This window comes from Meles meles, chromosome X (genome assembly GCF_922984935.1).
Source record: "Meles meles chromosome X, mMelMel3.1 paternal haplotype, whole genome shotgun sequence".
In the NCBI taxonomy this organism is placed as follows: Eukaryota; Metazoa; Chordata; class Mammalia; order Carnivora; family Mustelidae; genus Meles; species Meles meles.
Window position 1 is genome coordinate 94,804,051 of NC_060087.1, and position 19,538 is coordinate 94,823,588.

The following is a 19,538-nucleotide window of genomic DNA, read 5'->3' on the forward strand; positions in this document are numbered from 1 at the left end:
TTATTTTTTCCCTCCAATTCACTGACTTGGACCCTGATGATACAGCATTCATTTTGTGGTTGCCAGGTTATTTTAATCCAACTTCAAAATCAGGCTTAAAGAAAGAAATCACATCCGGCTATTTATAAGAAATCGAAATGGTCATGTTGTTGCCAAATCTTGACTTCATTTGCTAGCACATAGACTGAGCCTTTGTTTGAAACTTTGAGGTTCACATTTGCACTATAAGCAACTGAAAAATATATGCCAAACAATATTTTTGTGTTTTGAGAAAGATAATCCAGGGTGCCTTTCTAGAACGACTTATTATTTAACATCTAAAAAAAGAAGAGAATCCTATTATTAGTGGTCCAGCTGTAAAGAGCCCCTTCCTCTTAGCAATGGTTTTAACATAGGGCAGGCTTAAAATATCTTCAGGGATGGTGCAAGGGGACACTTGGAAGGGGAGGAGTGTCTCCTTTGATCATAACACATGTCAAATAAATGAAATCTTTTTTTAAAGAAAGTAGTGTGTAATATCGATAGTCCTCTATACAGATGAGATTCACCAGAGGCCTGCACTAAGGTCTATAAAATGACATGTGAGGGGGCAAAGGTGTGAGCTATTTTCAGAACAACAAAGTCATTTGTCATAGTATCTGTTCAATAGCGAACTGGAGAATTTCCTTCTGGTCAAAGGCATGCAGGTTAAATTTTTATTAACTCTGGTCTCTAAGGGTGGCAGGCTTTATGAAATAAAGGCGACGTCCTTGTCTTTACTTTTCAGATAAAAGCGCACATGGATATATAGCAGCCCATCCCTCGGTAAGTGAAAAATTGAAAATGGTTTGGAGTGATCAATGTTTCTGATAGTCCAACAGAATACCATCACACAGATTCAGTTTAGATATCTCTTCTTTTTTTAAACAGTATTTTAAAGGTATAATTTAGATCTATAAAATTCACCCATTTTTAAGTGTACAGTTTGGTGAGTTTAGGTAAATGTGTATACCAGCCCTACCATTGCCTTATTCCAGTTTTAGAGTATTGCCATCACCTCCTAAGATCCCTTATGCCTACTTATGGTTATTCCCCCATCCCATTCCCACCCTAGCCCCAGGTAGTCACTGATCTAGTATTATGGATTTGTCTTTCTGGACATTTCATGAACACAGAATCATAAAGTATATGACCATTGGGGATTGGCTTAATGCTCAGCATAATGCTCTTACAGTTCATTCTAGTCACATATTCTCAGTAGTTTGTTCCTTTTTATTGCCAAGTAGTCTTCCATGGTATGGCTGTACCTCTGTTTGTTTCACAATTTACCCACTGAAGTCTCTCTGGAGCATTGCCAGGCTTTGGCTGTTGTAGATAAAGCTACTATGAACATGCATGTATAAATCTTTATGTAGACAGATGTTTCTATTTCTCTTATGCAAACAATCTTGAAAATAATAATCGTCATGACAGTGACTTCTCTTGACTCAGCACTTACAATGTGCCAGGCACTGGGAGGATAACATTTTGCATTCACTTAGCCTTTCTTGACAACCAGATTAAGTAGGTCTTACCATTGTCTGCATTTTACAGATGAGGCACAGAGGCGTGAAATAACTGGACTGAGGTCATATTGCTATACCTCTGAGCATCACCTGTTCCAATAAACCACGATGCAGTGGGGGAGGCGACTTTGCCCAAGCTCACATAGTCTTAGGAAGTGACTAGAAAATAAGTAACCTAGTTCAAAGTGCTTAGAAGTGATAGAGCAGCTGCAAGAATACCCATAGGTATTAGACAGAAAATTATCTTAGACAAGGCTTACATTTACATGGTTTTATTTTGAAATAATTAACATTAGTGAGTTTCCTAACTGTTGCTTCAAAGAGTCCTCCATGATCAACCTTTTATAGAGGACAGATTCTGGCCCGCTTCATGTCACCCTGGGCAACAAGGGTGATAGCAATAAATCAATAGTGGTAATGAGTAAAGGCTATGAAATAGTGTGGCTATTAAAAATAGAATTGCCATGTGATCCAGCAAGCCCAATTCTGGGTTGATACCCAAAAGAATTGGCATCAGGTTTTCACACAGATTTTTATATGTATACCCATGTTCATAGTGGCATTATTCACAATATACAAAAGGTGGGAGCAACCCATGTGCCCATCAACAGATGAATGGATTAATAAAGGTGGTATATCCATGCCATAGAATATTATTCAGCCTTAAAAGGGAAGGACAATCTGGGGTGCCTGGGTGGCTCAGTCAGTTGGGTGTCTGACTCTTGATCTTGGCTCAGGTGTTGAGCTCAGGGTCATAAGTTCAAGCCTCATTTTGTGCTCTCTGCTGAAAATGGAGCCTACTTTAAAAAAAAAAAAGGACATTCTGACACATTGAACATGCTACCACATGGATGAATCTTGAGGACATTATGCCAAGTGAAATAATCCAGTCATGAAAAGACAAATGCTATATGGTTCTACTCATAGGAGATACAGGGTACTCTGTATACTGAGTTTGATTTTTGCAAGGTGAAAAGTATTCTGGAGATTGCTTGCACAACAGTGTGAATATACTTAGCACTACTGAACTGTACATTTAAAAATGGCTAAGATGGTAAATTTTATGTCATGTATATTTTACCACAATTAAACATAAAAAGAAAAGAAAAGATGAAGTCTCTGGACATAGGTGTTTAGTCTTATTGTATGAATACTGAATGTGATATGATAATGCATATAAAATACTTAGTATACTACCTAGCACATACTATATGTTTATTAAATGTAAGCTAAAGCAAAAATGCCAGTCTTCCTTGATCAATACTTACCTTTCCTCCCTTGATTTACTTAATATCATTATTATATAATAAATATGACCTGGGTATTCTGGCAAAGAAATAGTTGGTATTTTTTTAGGTAGGTAGGTCAGTTATTCTAAATGCTAACCTGTTAGGATGGTTAGTAGAATCATTTTTACTTTTGTCAATGGTTTATATCTCCTGAATTACTGTCCCTTTCTTTTGAGCTTGCTTCTACTGGTTTTGCTTGTGGAATTCAAACTACATCTACATAATGATCAAAATATTCCACCAAATCAGAAAAAAAATGATGTTCTCACTGTTTGGAGATCAAACAACTGGATATTTACTTTTTTCACATATATTTATCAAGTGCCCTCTTACAAGCACTAGGAAATCTGGAGCTTATTCTGGTAAGGGAAGAGAAGTATGCATGTCAAGAAACAAAATACAATATGGACCATGTTACATGCCATAAAATATGTCCATTTGCTATGAGAACTCAGAGGAAAGAGATTATTTTCAGCTGGGTAGGAAAAAGGAAGTAGGCCGTTGTCTCAAAGGGCTTAAAGCTCAGTAGGTACTTGGTACATATTTGTTGAATGTTGAGTTGGAAAATGCTTCATAGAAAAGGCTGCATTTGAGCTAGATTGTGAAGGTCTGGTGGGATTTGGATCTGTAAAGATGGGGAAAGACATTCTAAGCAAAAGGAAAAACGTAAGAAAGGGAACAGTAATGAGGAGAGCATGGGGACAAAATGGTGTGGTTTTGAATGAAGACAGATGCAAGAAAAAGAATCATAGGAATTAAGCCTTAAACATTAAGTTGGAGCCAAATCATTGGGGCCCTTAAAATGGTATTCAAAGAAATCTGGCCTATTTGCAACAATGTGGATGGAGCTAGACTGTGTGATGCTAAGTGAAGTAAGTCAGTCAGAGAAAGACAAACATATGATGTCACTCATATGTGGAATTTAAGAAACAGAAGAGATGAATGTATGGGAAGGGGGCAGGGAAAGGAAGAGAGGGAAACCAACCATAAGAGACTCTTAATGGTAGAAAACAAACTGAGGGTTGATGGAGGGAGGGAGGTGGGGGGATGGGCTAGAGGGGTTAAGGATAGTAAGGAGGGCACTTGTCACGATGAGCACTGGGTGTTGTAAGTGATGAATCACTAAAATATACTCCAGAAAACCAATATTGCACTGTATATTCACTACATAAACTTTAAATTAAAAAGGAAGGAAGGAAGGGAGGGAGGAAGGAAGGGAGAAATCTGGCCTTTTCCACTATACATTGGGAAGTTTTTGGAGTTTTTTGGAACAGGAGAATTAGCAATGAAAGCTTATGCTTTGGGAACAGTTACCTGACAGCAAACATCCAGAGTGAATTAAGGGCGGAAGGTGAGGCTGGATGAAGGGGAGATCAGTTGGAGGAGTCCCGTAAGCATCCAGGCCATAGATAACAAGGGCCTAATGGAGATGGTGGCAGCAGGAATGGAGATGAGGTTCAAATGTTTAGGTTATTAATTGGATGTTGGAGGAAAGGTCAAGGTCACAGGTGATTTCGGGCTTCAAATGATAGGAGGGTAGGCAGAAGGGTGAGGATGCCATCTTTTGGGAGTTACAAATTTCCATAAGCAGATGCTGAGTTTCCTATTGGACAGTTTGGAGTCTGAAGAGCTGGTAGGACTCCCAGGTGGAGATACTAATTAAACCACATAACTGAGACTGGGTTTCTATTGATTGAATGAACTGGATTAGACCCTTAAGTTTAGGTTGGATCCCTTCAGTGTAACTCAGTTACTTAGGAATGGGGAATTGAGAGCACCCTGTGCTCTCCTTATGGTTTCAGGGGGAGATTGCCTTGACGGTCCTTAGGCTTTCTTGCATTAGAAACACTCCCAAGTAGACCTGGCTACCCTTTAAGATCTGATTTAATGGAATTGGACAATTCCTTATAGACAAAGCCTAAACTGATCACCAGTTTTGGTATCCTCTAATAGCCTGGGTGGGAATTACCATAGAAGAAGTGTTGTAGTCACTAAATATTTTAAACAAGTGACTGTATCATTAATATTGAATTCAGCAATCCCTCCCTTAGTCCTGTGACATCTGCTTTACTACTCACTTATGGTAGCTTCTTTGATGTGAGTATATTAAATGCTAAATACTGTTCAGGGACCTACTCTTCAGTTTAAGACTACTTTAAATTCTTATATTTGTATTGGACTATTGAGAGGAAAGAAATGCATTTAGAATCCTGGACTAGTATCTTGAGTGGAAGGTAGCAAAAATACTGCGACTATGTCATGATTTGTGCCCAGAGAACTACTGTGACTATGTCATGATTTGTGCCCAGAGAACATCATGCATGATTTGTTCAGTTGACACAGACTGAGCTTTCAATTTGAAGTACTGGTTTCTTTTGTTCATCTAGATTAGTGGTCCCTGTACTTCAGTGTGTGTCAGATCTGTCTGGAGAAGGTGCAAGTCAAAATGGAATGGAACCCTGAAATCTGCATCTTAAGCAAGCACCAGAAATGGCCCATAGACCACACTTAGCATGATCTGGAGTCTCCAAAGTCCTTACTTCTAATTCCTTTGACCTTTAACAAGGAAGCTCAAAGAAAGAAAAGTTTCCTAAGGCAGGTCCTCTAGCTGAGGTATTGTCTACAGCAGGGTTTATAACTTAGAGTCCATACGGATTGGCTTCATAAGATCTCTGTGCATTTATATGGAATGGAATAGAATAGAATAGAATAGAATAGAATAGAATAGAATAGAATTTATATGGAAAAGTGCATACCTACCTGTATCCTTCTGGAGAGATCAGCCAAACACTTCGGAGTTCTAAAGGACTCCAGAACCCCGCTTACATCAATAATCACCTCCCTTGCCCCACCATGTGGCACAAGAATAGTATCACAGATTTTCAGTAAGACAAAAATATTCTTTACTCACTGGTTTAATTCCAGCTAGTTAACATGCAGTGTAATTAATATGAATTTCAGGTGTACATTGTAGTTTCCACACTTCCATAGGACACCCGGCTCTTATCACAGCAAGTGCCCTCCTGAATCCCCATCCCCTATTTCACCCAACACACATCCCCTCCAGTTATCATCTGAAGAGAAACCAGAATATCTATCTACATTCTTTTTCAAGTATTTTTTTTTTAATTTGACAGAGACACAGTGAGAGAGGGAATACAAGCAGGGGGATTGAAAGAGGGAAAAGTGGGCTTCCTGCAGAACAGGAAGCCTGATGTGGGACTTGATCCCAGGACCCTGGGATCATGACCTGAGCCAAAGGCCGACGTTCAGTGGCTGGGCCACCCAGGCGCCCCTCTTTTTCAAGTTTAGACAGACATAGTCATTCTCAGCCAAGAAGAGAGAGCATAGCAACATTATACCTGTGACCTGCAAAAAGATCACCAGCAAAAACTGTTAACAAGTCAAGCTGTTTATTAAACTCCAGCAGCAAGAAAGAGCCCTCCCTTTATAGAGTTTTGCAGTATATTAAAAAGGGGATGTCAGGGAAGAACATTTATGGGGTTTTAGATCATGGCTATGTGATTTTATTTTATTTCATTTTAAGATTTTATTTATTTATTAGAGAGTAAGAGTGCACACATGAGAGAGGGAGAGAGAGAGAGAGAGAGAGCAGGAGCAGGGGCAGAGAGAGAGAGGAAGAAGCAGACTCTGTGCTAAACAGGGAGCCTGACACAGGACTCAATACCGAGACCCTGGGATCATGACCTGAGCAAAAGGCAGACACTCAACTGACTAAACCACCCAAGTGGCCTTGATTTTATTTTTAAACATTTATTTATTTATTTGAGGGGGAGAGGGGCAGAAGGAGAGAGAGAGAGGCAGACTTCCCGATGGGCCCCATGTGGGTCTCAGTCTCAGTTCCCTGAGATCATGACCTGAGCATAAATCCAGAGCCTGCAAGAGTCTTGGTGAGTAAGCTGTTACTCTTACTAAGTAAAATTGGTTGGTTCCATCTTATCTTCCAAAAATAAGCATTTCTTGAAGTAAGAAACTGCTAGTTTTGCTTGTTCTCATAGTTTTTAACATAAGAACAGGAAAATATGCTCTCACCTGATGCTGTTTAACACAGGGAAAAGAAAGTAGGCCCAGACCCAATATTATTTACACAGGGATGGGTAAGTATGCCTGGTCCTATTCTTACTTAACGTGGGGCCAGGAAATTATGTTGATTTTAGTCCTCAGGACCAACACCTGGTGTTCTAGCTATGTTCTGGGTCAGCTCATGTTTCCTGACCCAACTGTCATGCAAAACATAATGTCCCCTGGGGTGCTTGCATTGCTCAGTTGGTTAAGTGTCTTGCCTTTGGCTCATGTCATGATCCTGGGATCCTGGGATCAAGCCCCACATTGGTTTCTCTGCTTGGGGGAAGCCTCCTTCTCCCTCTCTCTCTGCCTGCGGCTCCCTCTGCTTGTGCATGCTCTCTCTCTGTGTGTCAAATAAATAAATAAAATCTAAAAACAAACAAACAAACAAAACCAATGTCCCTGAAGGCAACACATTCTTTCCAACCAACCAGCCAACCTGATAGTATAGTGTCTGGTCCCAGATAAACAGAAACATTGGTCTTCTTCCTCTCCCACATACCTTCAGAAGGTGAAAAACTTTAGGTTTCCTAATAGTCCTTTAGTCTGTCCTCAGAGATGGGGAGTGTCCCCCATATGGAACAGGAATAGTGAGGTTAGCAATGAATGTTAAGAAACAGTGACATTTTGCAGGCAGCTCTTCTTTAGTTAAATCGTCACCGTTGAGGTGTACAAGGTTACCTCTTGGTCAGTAGTACTGATTGGTCTTTGTACCAGTCTGAGAAATCTAGACCTAGGCCCATTTTGTTTGGCAACAGGGCAATTTTTAGATCCTCGTAGGCTGTATATACATTCTCATTTATGGAGACTACATAGTGTGTTATATCAAATATATTAAAGGGTACCTCTGCCCCATATAATTTTTTGTTGTAAACTCTTTAAAGTGATATTTTTAAAATATTGATTTTGAAATTAAGTGATTACAAGTAACACTGAATTTTTGGTTAGGTATCATTTATTGGAAGTCATTATGACTACTCAGGAGCAGTTACTAAAGACAATCTAATCTACAATTTGGTTTTGAATGCAGTGAAATGTCTGAAACTACTAAATTGAAGTCACTAAGTGAAGTTGACATATATACTTCATAGACATGTCATTAGACATTAATTACTTTAGATTTCATAGTTTTTTGTTACATTTTGGAGGCAATGACTTATTTCTGACTTTAGATATTTTCTTTTTTTTTTTTTTTTTTTTTTTTTTCATAGGCTCATGGAAAGCTGTTTCTAACCATAGTTCATATTGCCTGATAGATTAGATAGCTTCGTTTGCCATATAAAAAGTAGTCCGTTTATATGCAGGTTTTACCCTTCTTTCAGTGAACAATGATTGGGTGCATTCTTGATCCCAGCTGGCATAAGGTAGAGCAGAACTTTCTGAAACAAAATAATCTCAAAGCAAACACCAATAAACTAGAGGCAATTTCTAAGTTTCCCCACTGAAGTGCCTTGAAGAATTAGTCTTTTACAAGAAGAAACTGTTTTTTTCTGGCAACTTAATGTCATTAACACATGTCACTTTCCACACAGCCATAGTACAACATAATAGTTTAGCTCTTTCGGCCGAATTAGGACTAAATACAGGTGTATAAATAAGAAAAACAATATCAACTAAGCATATAAATTTCAGTCTATAAACCACTCAGTATGTGTATCAGGGCAAGCAGATATTCTTTCAAATACTTTCTTATAAATTCTAAGTTGTCTTCCTTTGCACAGTAGATAAATCTCGCCATCTCCGATCAGATATATGATTGCATCTTATAGTTCTACCATCAATTTATACATGATTGTAGAAGACCCGAGTTGAATTTCAACCATAGGCTGAGGTCCTTTGATGTTACAGTCTATTAGGCTCCCTGCATTTAACTTAGGAGTTTTGTCCTCAGGAAATGAAAATTCTTTTTTAAGATTAGCTTGAGCCAGTATATCCAAAGGCATCAACCAAAAACCAATACATACACACACACCAAAAAAAAAAAAATATCATCCATAATGCCTTAATAGAAATGAATGTCATAAAAGCCATATACCTAACTTTAAATTTTCTAGTAGCCACATTGAAAAAAAGAAATAGATGAAATTTTTAATGATATTTTACTTAGCCAAATGTATTCAAAATATTATCATTTCAACATATACACAACATAAAAGGAAATGTCTTTCACCAAGGAACTATTTTACAACTTTTTTATGTTACATATTTAACATTCAATATATATTTTACACTTACAACCCACCTCAATTCAGACTAGTCGCATTGGAATTTTTCATTAGCCATGGACAACACAGACCTCTATCATCATTCAGTGATTTTTAAACTTGAGCCTGAACCAGAATCACCTGGAGGGCTTGTCATAACACACTATTATGCCCCACTCCCAGAGTTATGATTCATTAGTGTGGGTAGAGCCCAAGAATTTGCATTTCTAACAAGTTCCTGGTGATGATGCTGGTCTGGGGACCACAATTTGAGAACCATGGTCAAAGTGCTTTCAAAATTCAGCTTTGGAACCATTTTTACCCCTGCATTAATATGAATGATGAAGAACCAATCCTAGATATGATGATTGTTGTTTTTGGTGGTGGTATTGCAGTTTTTAACATTGCAAAGCACCATTTATACCTGTTGGTTAAGACTGAATAATTATTTATGTTGATGAATATTCCTTAGATCTTCATGTCTGTTACTTTCTGAGTGCTTCTTTCCAGGAGGCTGAACAGGGAAGCAACATTTATGGGCTTGCTTGTACTTAGTGAGTATTTGCAGAGCTGTATTAATACCATATCCATATGCATGCTCTGATCTTTAGGCACAAAATAGCCCTTTTCTGGTCGACAAACTATCAATCAACAAATTACAATCGGCCCAGTACAAATTGAAGGCTTTAATAGCATTTTTAAAATATATTATTCATTGATTTCCAAAACATTGAACTTTCAAATACTAAATGAATAGCTCACTGTTTCTGAGCTCAGTGGAAAATAAGAAAGATTTTTTTAAAAAATGTCATGATGTTTAAAACCATGACCTGAATTTACCTCGGAATGTGGGCAGTCCCAGTCACCAAATTGTAGAGGTTCTGCTAATTTGTAAAAGGTGCAGTTTTTTTTCATATCCCTATGTGATCCAATATTTAATTTCCCTTTTCTCATTTCTGAGAAAAACAATAGGGTGTTAATACCTGGTCTCTAAACTTTGTTTTTGTCATAAGAGTACAAAAACAGCATCAGAGCCTCCTTTAGCTCCTCCAGTGTCTGAAGAAGAAGATGAAGAAGAGGAAGAAGAAGAAGACGACAACGAGCCCCCACCAGTTATTGCACCGAGACCCGAGCATACAAAATCAGTAAGTCATGAATGACTGTTTCTAAATGACTCAAAAGATGTCCTCTGGAACAACTGTAGAGTCAGAATCTAGTCCATCCACTCCTACCTATTGAGTATCTACTGTGTTCCCTGAACTAGAATATCAGGTACAGCCTTGGTTGAGGTTGCTCTTTGGGGATACAAGATGGTACGTGACAATTAGAGAATGATACCAAACAACATGCAAATAAGTGCTAAGTTACAAGATCGCTACCAAAGTTAAATTAGAGAAGGAAATCCATGTGAATCAAGTAGGGAGAACTGCCTAAGCAGGGGCACCAAGGCCAGAATTAGCACAGCATATATGGGGAAACTCAGAAGGTGGGATCCTGAGAGCTTTCAAGAACAGTATATTTGAAGCAACTTAAAGTTCTTGCTTAATAATTAATTTATCACTTGACTTTAAAAACTCACCGGGGGAATGAGGCAGAATGAATAGGCAGAGCACAGAGGATTTTTAGGGAATGACAAAACTCCATTGCCATCATGGTGGATACACATCATTATACATTTGCCCAAACCTATAGAATGTATACCCTAAGAGAGAACTGTATGTAAACTATGGACTTTTGGTGATTATGACACATCAATGTAGGTTCATCAATTGTCACGAATGTCTTACACTGGGCAGGGGGTGTTGGCAATGGGGGAGGCTATGATGTATGGGCACAGAGGGCAGTTGGGAAATCTGTACCTTTCTCTCAACTTGACTGTGAACCAAAAACTGCTTTAAAATTTTGTGTTAATGAAGAAAAATAAAACCTCATTGCCATGACAGTATCTTGACTTCATAACCCTTTCCCTGGCCTACTGTTTTCATCGTAGAACTTGTTTTCTTATCTTTAAGATCTACACTCGTTCTGTGCTGGAATCCATTGCTTCACCGGCAGCACCAAATAAAGAGGTCACACCACCTTCTGCTGAGAATGCTAACTCCAGTACTTTGTACAGAAACACAGATCGGCAAAGGAAAAAATCTAAGATGACAGACGAGGAGATCCTAGAGAAGCTAAGTGAGTTTAGCGGGTATTTTGTTTTGATTTCTTTTGTTTTCTGCCATCATTTCTTCATGGGATGGTCTCTTGTAAAACATTTAAAGTGGGGACCGATCTTTTCAAAGTTTGGTCCTCCTTGCATGAACTCCAGGCTCCCCGAAGTCAAAAGATGTAAAAGTTTGAATTTGCTCTGTATTCCAGATCACTCCTTCCCCCATGCTCCTAATTTGACAGAAACTAAATATTTTCACTTGATAAAATCAATTAAGGTAAAAACTTGACATGATGAATTAAACAGCATTTTATTTTAAAATGATGCTCCCGAAAGGAATAAAATAATCTGATGACATATCTTTTGATCATCCCCCGAGGTCTCCCAACTGATCCATCATGATAGATAATTCAAGCTCAGGGCCCAATGCAGTCAATCAAAACCAGCAACCATAGTAATATAATCTTTTCCCTTAACTTATGAGCATTTCTATGTGGAGAAGGGGAACAAGACCAGCAAATGCTAAGAAACTCCCTCCCCTGGTGTCATTATTGCATACACACTTGTGCATACACACTCACTCCAGTTTCACGAAACAATCCTCTTTCAGTTAGCTTCCTGGATCAAGGAGATTTAAGAAAAAGACATTGTCTGCTGAAAAGAGCCAAAGGTCTGTGAAGCATAGTCATTAAACTCATGCTACAGAAACATCTAACACATTTCTGGTTATCTGCAATCAGTGCCCCCAGTCTTACTAACTCCTCTTCATCCTTCAAACCCCAACTCAAATGTGGCCTCCTCAGTAGAGCCTTCTTTGCCTCACCCAGTCTGAGTTAAGGATTCCTCTTCTTTACTGCCTTTATGGCAGAAAATCACACCATGTTAGTCCAATCTCTTTCACTTAGACTTGTGAGCTCCTCAAGGGTGGGGACTGTGTCTTCTTTTCTTGAATGTCCAGCTCCTTAAAAAAAGGTACTTGGTACATAAAGGCATTTAGCAGACATTTTTTGAGTGAATGAATGAAAAAGTGAGCAAAAAAACATGTACCTTGACTGAGTCCCTGCTTGTCTCTTCTATGTAAGAATCTTCGGAGGAAACCATAGAAAAACAATTTCCTGCCATCAGGAAACTTACAATTTTATTTGGATGATAAGATTCAATAATGTGATACAATTAGAGAAAAGGAAGCTGTCTGGTTTCATGCAAATTTCCATCTCACCTCAGGGAAGGAAGCGAGTGGTTCCCACTGGATACCTCCGAGAAACTCTGCATAGGTGCTTGTGGGGCCATCTTGCCCCTCCAGGAAATACTTGGCAATATCCAGAGACATGTTTATAGTCACAGCACAGGGAAGGCTACTGGCCCGTAGTGGATAGAGGCTAGGTATGTTTCTAAAATCTCTACATTGCTAAGGACATGCCCCTCCTTTCCCTTCTGTGACAAAGAATTATTCAGCCCCGAATGTCAGTATTGTTGAGGTTGAGGCATTCTGAGCTAGAGGTATTTGGAAAGGCAAAGGTTGGCAGTGAGCGTTTGGAACCAGAATCACTGGGACTTCAGCCATCTGACTTTACTATATGTGATTAAATATGCCTCGTGCTAATGCCTACTATTTGCTGTAATAACAGTAGTAATAATTCGCATCTATTGAGAATTCTCAGTGCAGGCCACTTTACATACATGGTAAGGTTTAATTTTCATATCTTGGGGTAGATTTAAATATCCTCATTTTACAGATCACTGAAAGTAAGCCTCAAAAAGGTAAAGAGACTAGGTTACCCAACTAAAATGAGTGGTGGAACCCGAGTTTGAACTCAACTCTGTTTGCCTTCAAAGGTGACACTAGTTCTATTAACCCACTTTGCTTCTGCATATCCCAACTGTCTATATATAGAATAGAGAAGGAAAAAGAAAGACTTTCCTGGATAATTCCAATTCAATTATTCAGACAGTTACCTCAATTTTTTTCTTTATTTTATACATGTAGACATGACCCTGTGAGATTTTATTAGATTTTTAAAATCTGACAGCTTTGCTTTCATTAAAAAATGACTATGATGGGTCTTTGTTTCAAATCTCAATTGATTTATTAGAATGCAGATGCATTTTTGGGTTTCTTATACTTACTGACAGAGAGACGAGCATTCTTCTCTTGTGCCAAAATCTGGCTTTCCTTGCAGACTGTAATGGTGCCTGATCACTCTTGTTGCTTATGTATTCTGCCCTGCCCTGAGCAACATGATGAAGAGGAGTAAGCTGCCTTTGATTACATTTTTTAATGAAGGATTGGGTGTTTTCTTCTCAACTGGAAACTTCTCGGGCTTTGGGAGACTCATTTTCTCTCTGGTCCGTGGGCCACCTATAACTGCCAATCTGACCTCATGCTTCCAGATATTGGGAGGGAGAACCTATAGAGAAATGGTAGAATGCTTTTCACGAAGCAGGTCCAGGCTGAGCTATACTTCAAAAAGTCTGCAAAGTGGGTCTTTCCTATTTCTGCTGCACCTGTGGACATGCACCCCCTATGTGCTTTCTCTCTCTGCCACAGCCTCACTCTATAAGTTCAGATGATTTATTTCACCCCTCTGAGCATCAGAGATAAGAATCATAACTGCATTTGAGGATTCTGTCTATAGGATGGATTTTTTTTAAAGATTTTATTTATTTATTTACTTGACACAGGGTGGGGGGGAACACAAGCAGGGGAAGAGGCAGAGGGAGAAGCAGGCTCGATCCTGACACAGGGCTCAATCCCAGGACCCTGGGATTATGACCTGAGAAGAAGGCAGATGCTTAATGACTGAGCCACCTAGGCACCCCTATATGATGGATTTTATGTAACTCAACCTATGACTAAGAAGACAAGTATTGGAGTCAGAAATGACAAGCCCCTTTCTTGTGTTCCTCTGGGCAAGTGATTTAACTTTCTTTGACCGCTTTTTCCTCATCTAAAAAGAAAAATATGGAGATATTAATAGTTCCAATGTCATGGCATAATAATTATTAAATGAGAATCAGTCATATAAAAACCTCAGCCACAGTCTCTTGTACACAGTAGGTGCTCAGGAAATGGTAATTATCATTTTATTACATGAATGTAAAGCCTTAGTAAGATCGTACACTAGACCGGGCTTTGGAATGAATCATAAGGGAGTCTGAGTCATAGGCCCAGACTAGCTGTGTATCCTTAGGCCAGTCAGTCAACTTCCCTGAATTTCAGTTTCTTCATCTGAAAAATGGAAGTAGTACTAGTACCAATGTGATAGGGATTTGGTGAGGACTAAACAAGGTAAAGTACGTAAGACACCTAACACAATAAATAGTAGTACACATTTAATCATGTTATTTTTGTCAAATGAGAGCCACTATATTTTGCAACATAGAAAAGTGGGGGTCGCCCAGTGGGACAGAATGTTTGAAACCAGCAACGAGCTAAGATGTATGGTCCTTATACAGAAGTCATTGAAAGAATCAAGGCCCCCTTTGGAGCTTAGGGAAGGAGTAAAGGAGCCTGTGTGAGAGGCAAAGGAGAGGAGGATGGGAGCCAGAGAGGTTGAGGAAGAGCCTATAGCCCATACCAGAGCAGATCCCACCATAAGCACGGGGAAGGAGGGAGGGCAGCCATCTTTGGACTCAGGGATCCAATTACTGTGAGATGGGCAGCCCAGACCACAGAGCCGCCAGGCTATTCCTCTTCTATGCAGTTGCTGATTGTGGGGGCCAGACCATGGGATCATTAATAGCTGAAATAAACAGATCATGTTTCAGTTTTACACAGACAGATAGCCTGGGTCTGGCTTGTTCATTGTGGTCTGTCTGAATCTGTTGGAAAATAAAGAAACCCCTACATTTTAAGAGAAAATTTCCAAAAGGCACTGTCAGCAAAATGGTACAAGGCAGAAAATTTGTCTTGGGCCCCACCATCACCTCCTCTTCTTGTCCCTCCCCTTCTCCGGCGTTCCCCACTCAAAACTCTTCTAATTTCCCCCTCAGATAGGACTAATATTAATTTAGAGAATTATTTTTGCTATTTTCTCAGGAACCCAAACCTCCTCTGTATGCTAAAGGAATAATCTCTTTAATGGTCAGGTTCAACTTAGCTTAATATGTAGGAAAATACCCTGATAGGATTTCCTGTCACGGAAACTACACCATGAACCCTATTTTCAAATACTACTATTTAGTCATTTCTTAAGTCCTCATACTTTCAAATTAATAGTTGGCTTCTTATTTAAGAAATTGCCCTGATAGAAAAATTGTTTTGGTGAGGCTATTTTTTTTTATCCTTTTGATTTTGAGTTGCTCATTTTTGTCACTGTTTTCCTCTATTGTGTCACAGTGGGGTTTTTCTTCTCTTTCCTTAGTGTAATTTATAGAAACCCATTATAGTGGCTCTGATGAAAGAGGTCACTTGAAAAACTTGTTTTGTGATTGGGAATCATAAACAAAACCTCCTGTGCACTTGCCTCACATCAGTAGATGGCAGCACACACTCTCCTGTGAAGGGTAGTGGGTGTGGAGACGCCATTTTATTTGAATAGCAGTTCAATCCAGAGGCAGGAGCTCATCAAAATGGCTGTCTTTTGGAAATCCTCATGAAAGGATTTATTTCCAGGTTTGTTGGTTTTTTTTTTTTTTTAACTCTGCATTCCAAGGAAATAAAGGTTGAGTAATTTACTACCATAAAACCTCATTAACTGAACCCTGCCAATTGAAATTGATCATAATTCAGAAAGTGGCTTGGGCTGAAGCTTATTTGCTTTTGTTCGGTCTATGGAAAAGAGTTTGCTCAGCAACTTAATAGTATAACTTTCTTAGAAGACTATAAACTCCTTAATAAAATGATGGCTTCAAGTGACTTTCAAATTGTCATTTCATTACCCCCCCCCCAAAAAAAAGGAAAGAAAAGAAAAAAAAGAAGAAAAAAGAAGAAAGTCCAGAACTTTATCCATTAATAGCTGACTTGAATAAGGATAGTTCTCAGTGATATAGAAATCTGTAAGACAATTTGAAAGGTGAAGTGGCAATTTAACAATTGTTAAATTGTAAAGTGGCAATTTAACAAGAAATTGTTAAATTGGTGGCATTCTGTAGATGTAACTCAAGTAAAATATGTTCTCCAACCCCTGTCTTAAAATATGGGGCATTCACAAAAGGAAATGCCTAATTGTATTTGAGTTCAATGCAACAGACAGTTATTGAATAACTAATGTATTTCTCACACAACATTGTTTGGGGAGGTGCTGAGGATACAGAAATGAGTGAGACCTGACTCTTGTCCTTTTTTTTTTTTTTTTAAGATTTTATTTATTTATTTGACAGACAAAGATCACAAGTAGGCAGAGAAGCAGGCAGAGAGAGAGGGGGGAAGCAGGCTCCCTGCCAAGCAGAGAGCCCAATGCGGGGCTCGATCTCAGGACCCTGAGATCATGACCTGAGCTGAAGGCAGAGGCTTTAACCACTGAGCCACCCAGGCGCCCCCTGACTCTTGTCCTTAAGACACAGTTTATAAGGGGATGTCAAATATATAAAGATGGATACATGGTATATTAAGTATAGAAAAGTACTGTAAATGCAAAGGCAAGAGAGACAGAGAAAGATGAGGTACAGTAGAATAAAGGGGAATTGCTAACTTTATTTGAAAAAAATCAGGGAAGGCTTCCTAGAAGAGGCACCATCGAAGCTAAACTGAAGCATGAAAAGGAGCTTGAAATTTTAAGAAGGACATTCCAGGCAGGAGAATAGCAAGTTTAGAAGGTATGAAGGCATATGCCCAGGAATGCTAACTTATTCAATGTCACTTAATTATATCATTGGTGGTAGGTAGAAGGATTGGAGTCTTAAGAAAGGAAGCTTACCTGTCAAGCAAGAGCTCACCGTTACCTGCAGTTTGTTATGGTCAAAGCAATGAGGGTGGAGTGGGGAATTGGTGGAAAGGAGATGGAGAATGAAGCAAGAGTCAGATATGAAGGGCCTTGTGCTCCCTGCCAAGGAGTTTGAGATTTACCCTGTAGGCATCAGGGGGAGCTTTGAGGACTTCTGAACCAGGGAATCACATGATTGCCTTTGCACTTAGAGCCCCCTGCCAGAGTGAGGTGTGGAGCCCAGACTGGAGTGTGAAGAGGCTAGCAGTTGGGAGTCCAGTGAGGAGGCTGTTAGAGTAGCCCAGACAAAAATAATGAGGGCCCAACTAGAACAGTAGGAACGAGGAAGGGACAGATTGACAAGGTCTCTGGGAGGTAAACAGATGCATGCTCAGGACTTGGTGGACAGCCGCACGGAGGTAGTGAACGAGAGGGATGAGTCAGATCTGACTCCCAGATTTCTGACTTGGGCTACTGAGTGGACAGACGGTAGTTCTGTGGACTGAGATTGGAAATGCAAGAGAAAAAGCATTATAACAACTCACATATTGTGTACGTCTTATTTAACTTCACTGAAACATGGACTTGTGTTATGAAAAAACAAACCACCACCCCCACCACCAACAAATCTAACAGCTTGATGAACAGTCCAGGACTGAAACATTTATTTTTTATTCAAGGTATACCATCTACTGGTAGGTCTGAACACTAGGTATTGTTTGTAGTGCATAGTTTAGCGTTTGAATATATACTTTCTTGTCCTCATTCATTTGGTCAATAAATATCTGTTCAGTGACAGCTATAGTTCTAGACACTGAAGTTATAGGGATGAAAAGACAAGGTTTTTGCCCTCAAGAAGAAACATGAGAATCTCATTAGAGGGATCAGAGAAAAATTCACAAATTAGGATGACTTGAGATAATGTTTAAGTAATAAATAGGAATTTGTGGGTTAGATAGAAAAGGAAAAGAGGGAGCATCTGCAAAGACCTAAGCCTTTGATAGTGATAGCATTACTAGGATTTAAAGTAGGAGGGATGGAGAGTAGAGGAATTATATGATATTAGTCTTGTTAGGTAGGCGTTTGACTTGAGTCCAACTCAAGTCCAAATTTCGACTTGATTATGTAGCAAGGAGGAACTTTTGAGGCATTATAAGGAAGAGTGAAATCATTCTGAAGATGGGCAACTATACATATCGGCTTACCCAGGACAGTCTTGGTTTGTGAACTATGTGGTGGCCCTATTCCTAAAGCATTGTGGAAGATAGAGAAGGTAGAGTGTTGAGGTAGGTAATGACTAGTGCAATTGTTTGGACAAGAGATGTTAAGGGCCTGAACAATGGCACTGGCCATGGGCATGAAGAGGAGGGAATGAATAAGAGTGGATATTAGGAGATAGAATGTAGAGACCTTCTCTTAAATAGTTCATGCTATAAATCTTATCCTATTGACACTACACTTCTTTGGAATGGAGCCGTGATAGTAAGATATAAGTCAAAGATAATGGTACTGATATGTTTGCTTTTAAAAAAAAGGAGAGCCAGAGACATCCAGATAAATGATTCTGTTCAAGGTAATCCACTTGAGAACCTAAACCTATATTCCCATGATGCTGTTATGGCCCAGAATTTTTCTGCATTCAGTCAAGCCCTGCATTGAAGGGTCAATGGCACTTCTTTTAGATTTGTTTTGAGTGGTAGTGGTGTATTCATCCTCTGAGTACTGGATTTGGTATTGTGAAATAGAAAAAAAAAACAATATTTGTTTCCCATAGCCAAACATGATAAATTTAATGTTTTTCTTTCGTGGTTATAAGCCACCTTATTCTACAGTGTTTGGAACAGTCTATAGAAACACACAATAGATTGGTGGTTGCCTAGGGGGAGGGGTGGATAAAGAGTGACTGTGAACAGGTTCAAGGTTTCTTTCTGGGATGATCAAAACCTCCTAAAATGAGATTATGGTGAAATTTAATAAATTTTCATAACTCAAAAAAGTTATGGGGTGCCTGGGTGGCTCAGGGGGTTAAGCCGCTGCCTTCGGCTCAGGTCATGATCTCAGGGTCCTGGGATCGAGTCCCGCATTGGGCTCTCTGTTAGCAGGGAGCCTGCTTCCCTCTCTCTCTCTCTGCCTGCTTCTCTGTCTACTTGTGATCTCTCTCTGTCAAATAACTAAATAAAAATCTTTAAAAAAAAGTTATGAAAATCCATTGAATTGTACACTTAATTTTTTTCCTTTTTAAAAAAATACTGGGCACTGCTTTTGCTGCATCCCATGTAATTTGATAGGTTGTATTTAATTTTCATTTAGTTCAAACTATTTTTAAATTTCTCTTGAAGTATCTTCTTTCACGCATGTCTTAGTTAAATATCTTGGGATTTTCCAGTCGTCTTTCTGCT

General features: G+C 39.1%; 1 protein-coding gene across 10 annotated transcripts in view; it reads left to right on the top strand.

The window, feature by feature from the left end:
- Nucleotides 1–19,538, top strand: part of PAK3 (p21 (RAC1) activated kinase 3) — a 242,280-nt gene that overhangs the window by 180,767 nt on the left and 41,975 nt on the right. For all 10 annotated transcript variants that reach the window (XM_045995443.1, XM_045995444.1, XM_045995446.1 and 7 more), the window contains 3 exons: nucleotides 767–804; nucleotides 10,137–10,268; nucleotides 11,136–11,301. In XM_045995443.1, the coding sequence (XP_045851399.1) occupies nucleotides 767–804; nucleotides 10,137–10,268; nucleotides 11,136–11,301 (336 nt within the window). The remainder of the gene's footprint in view (nucleotides 1–766; nucleotides 805–10,136; nucleotides 10,269–11,135; nucleotides 11,302–19,538) is intronic.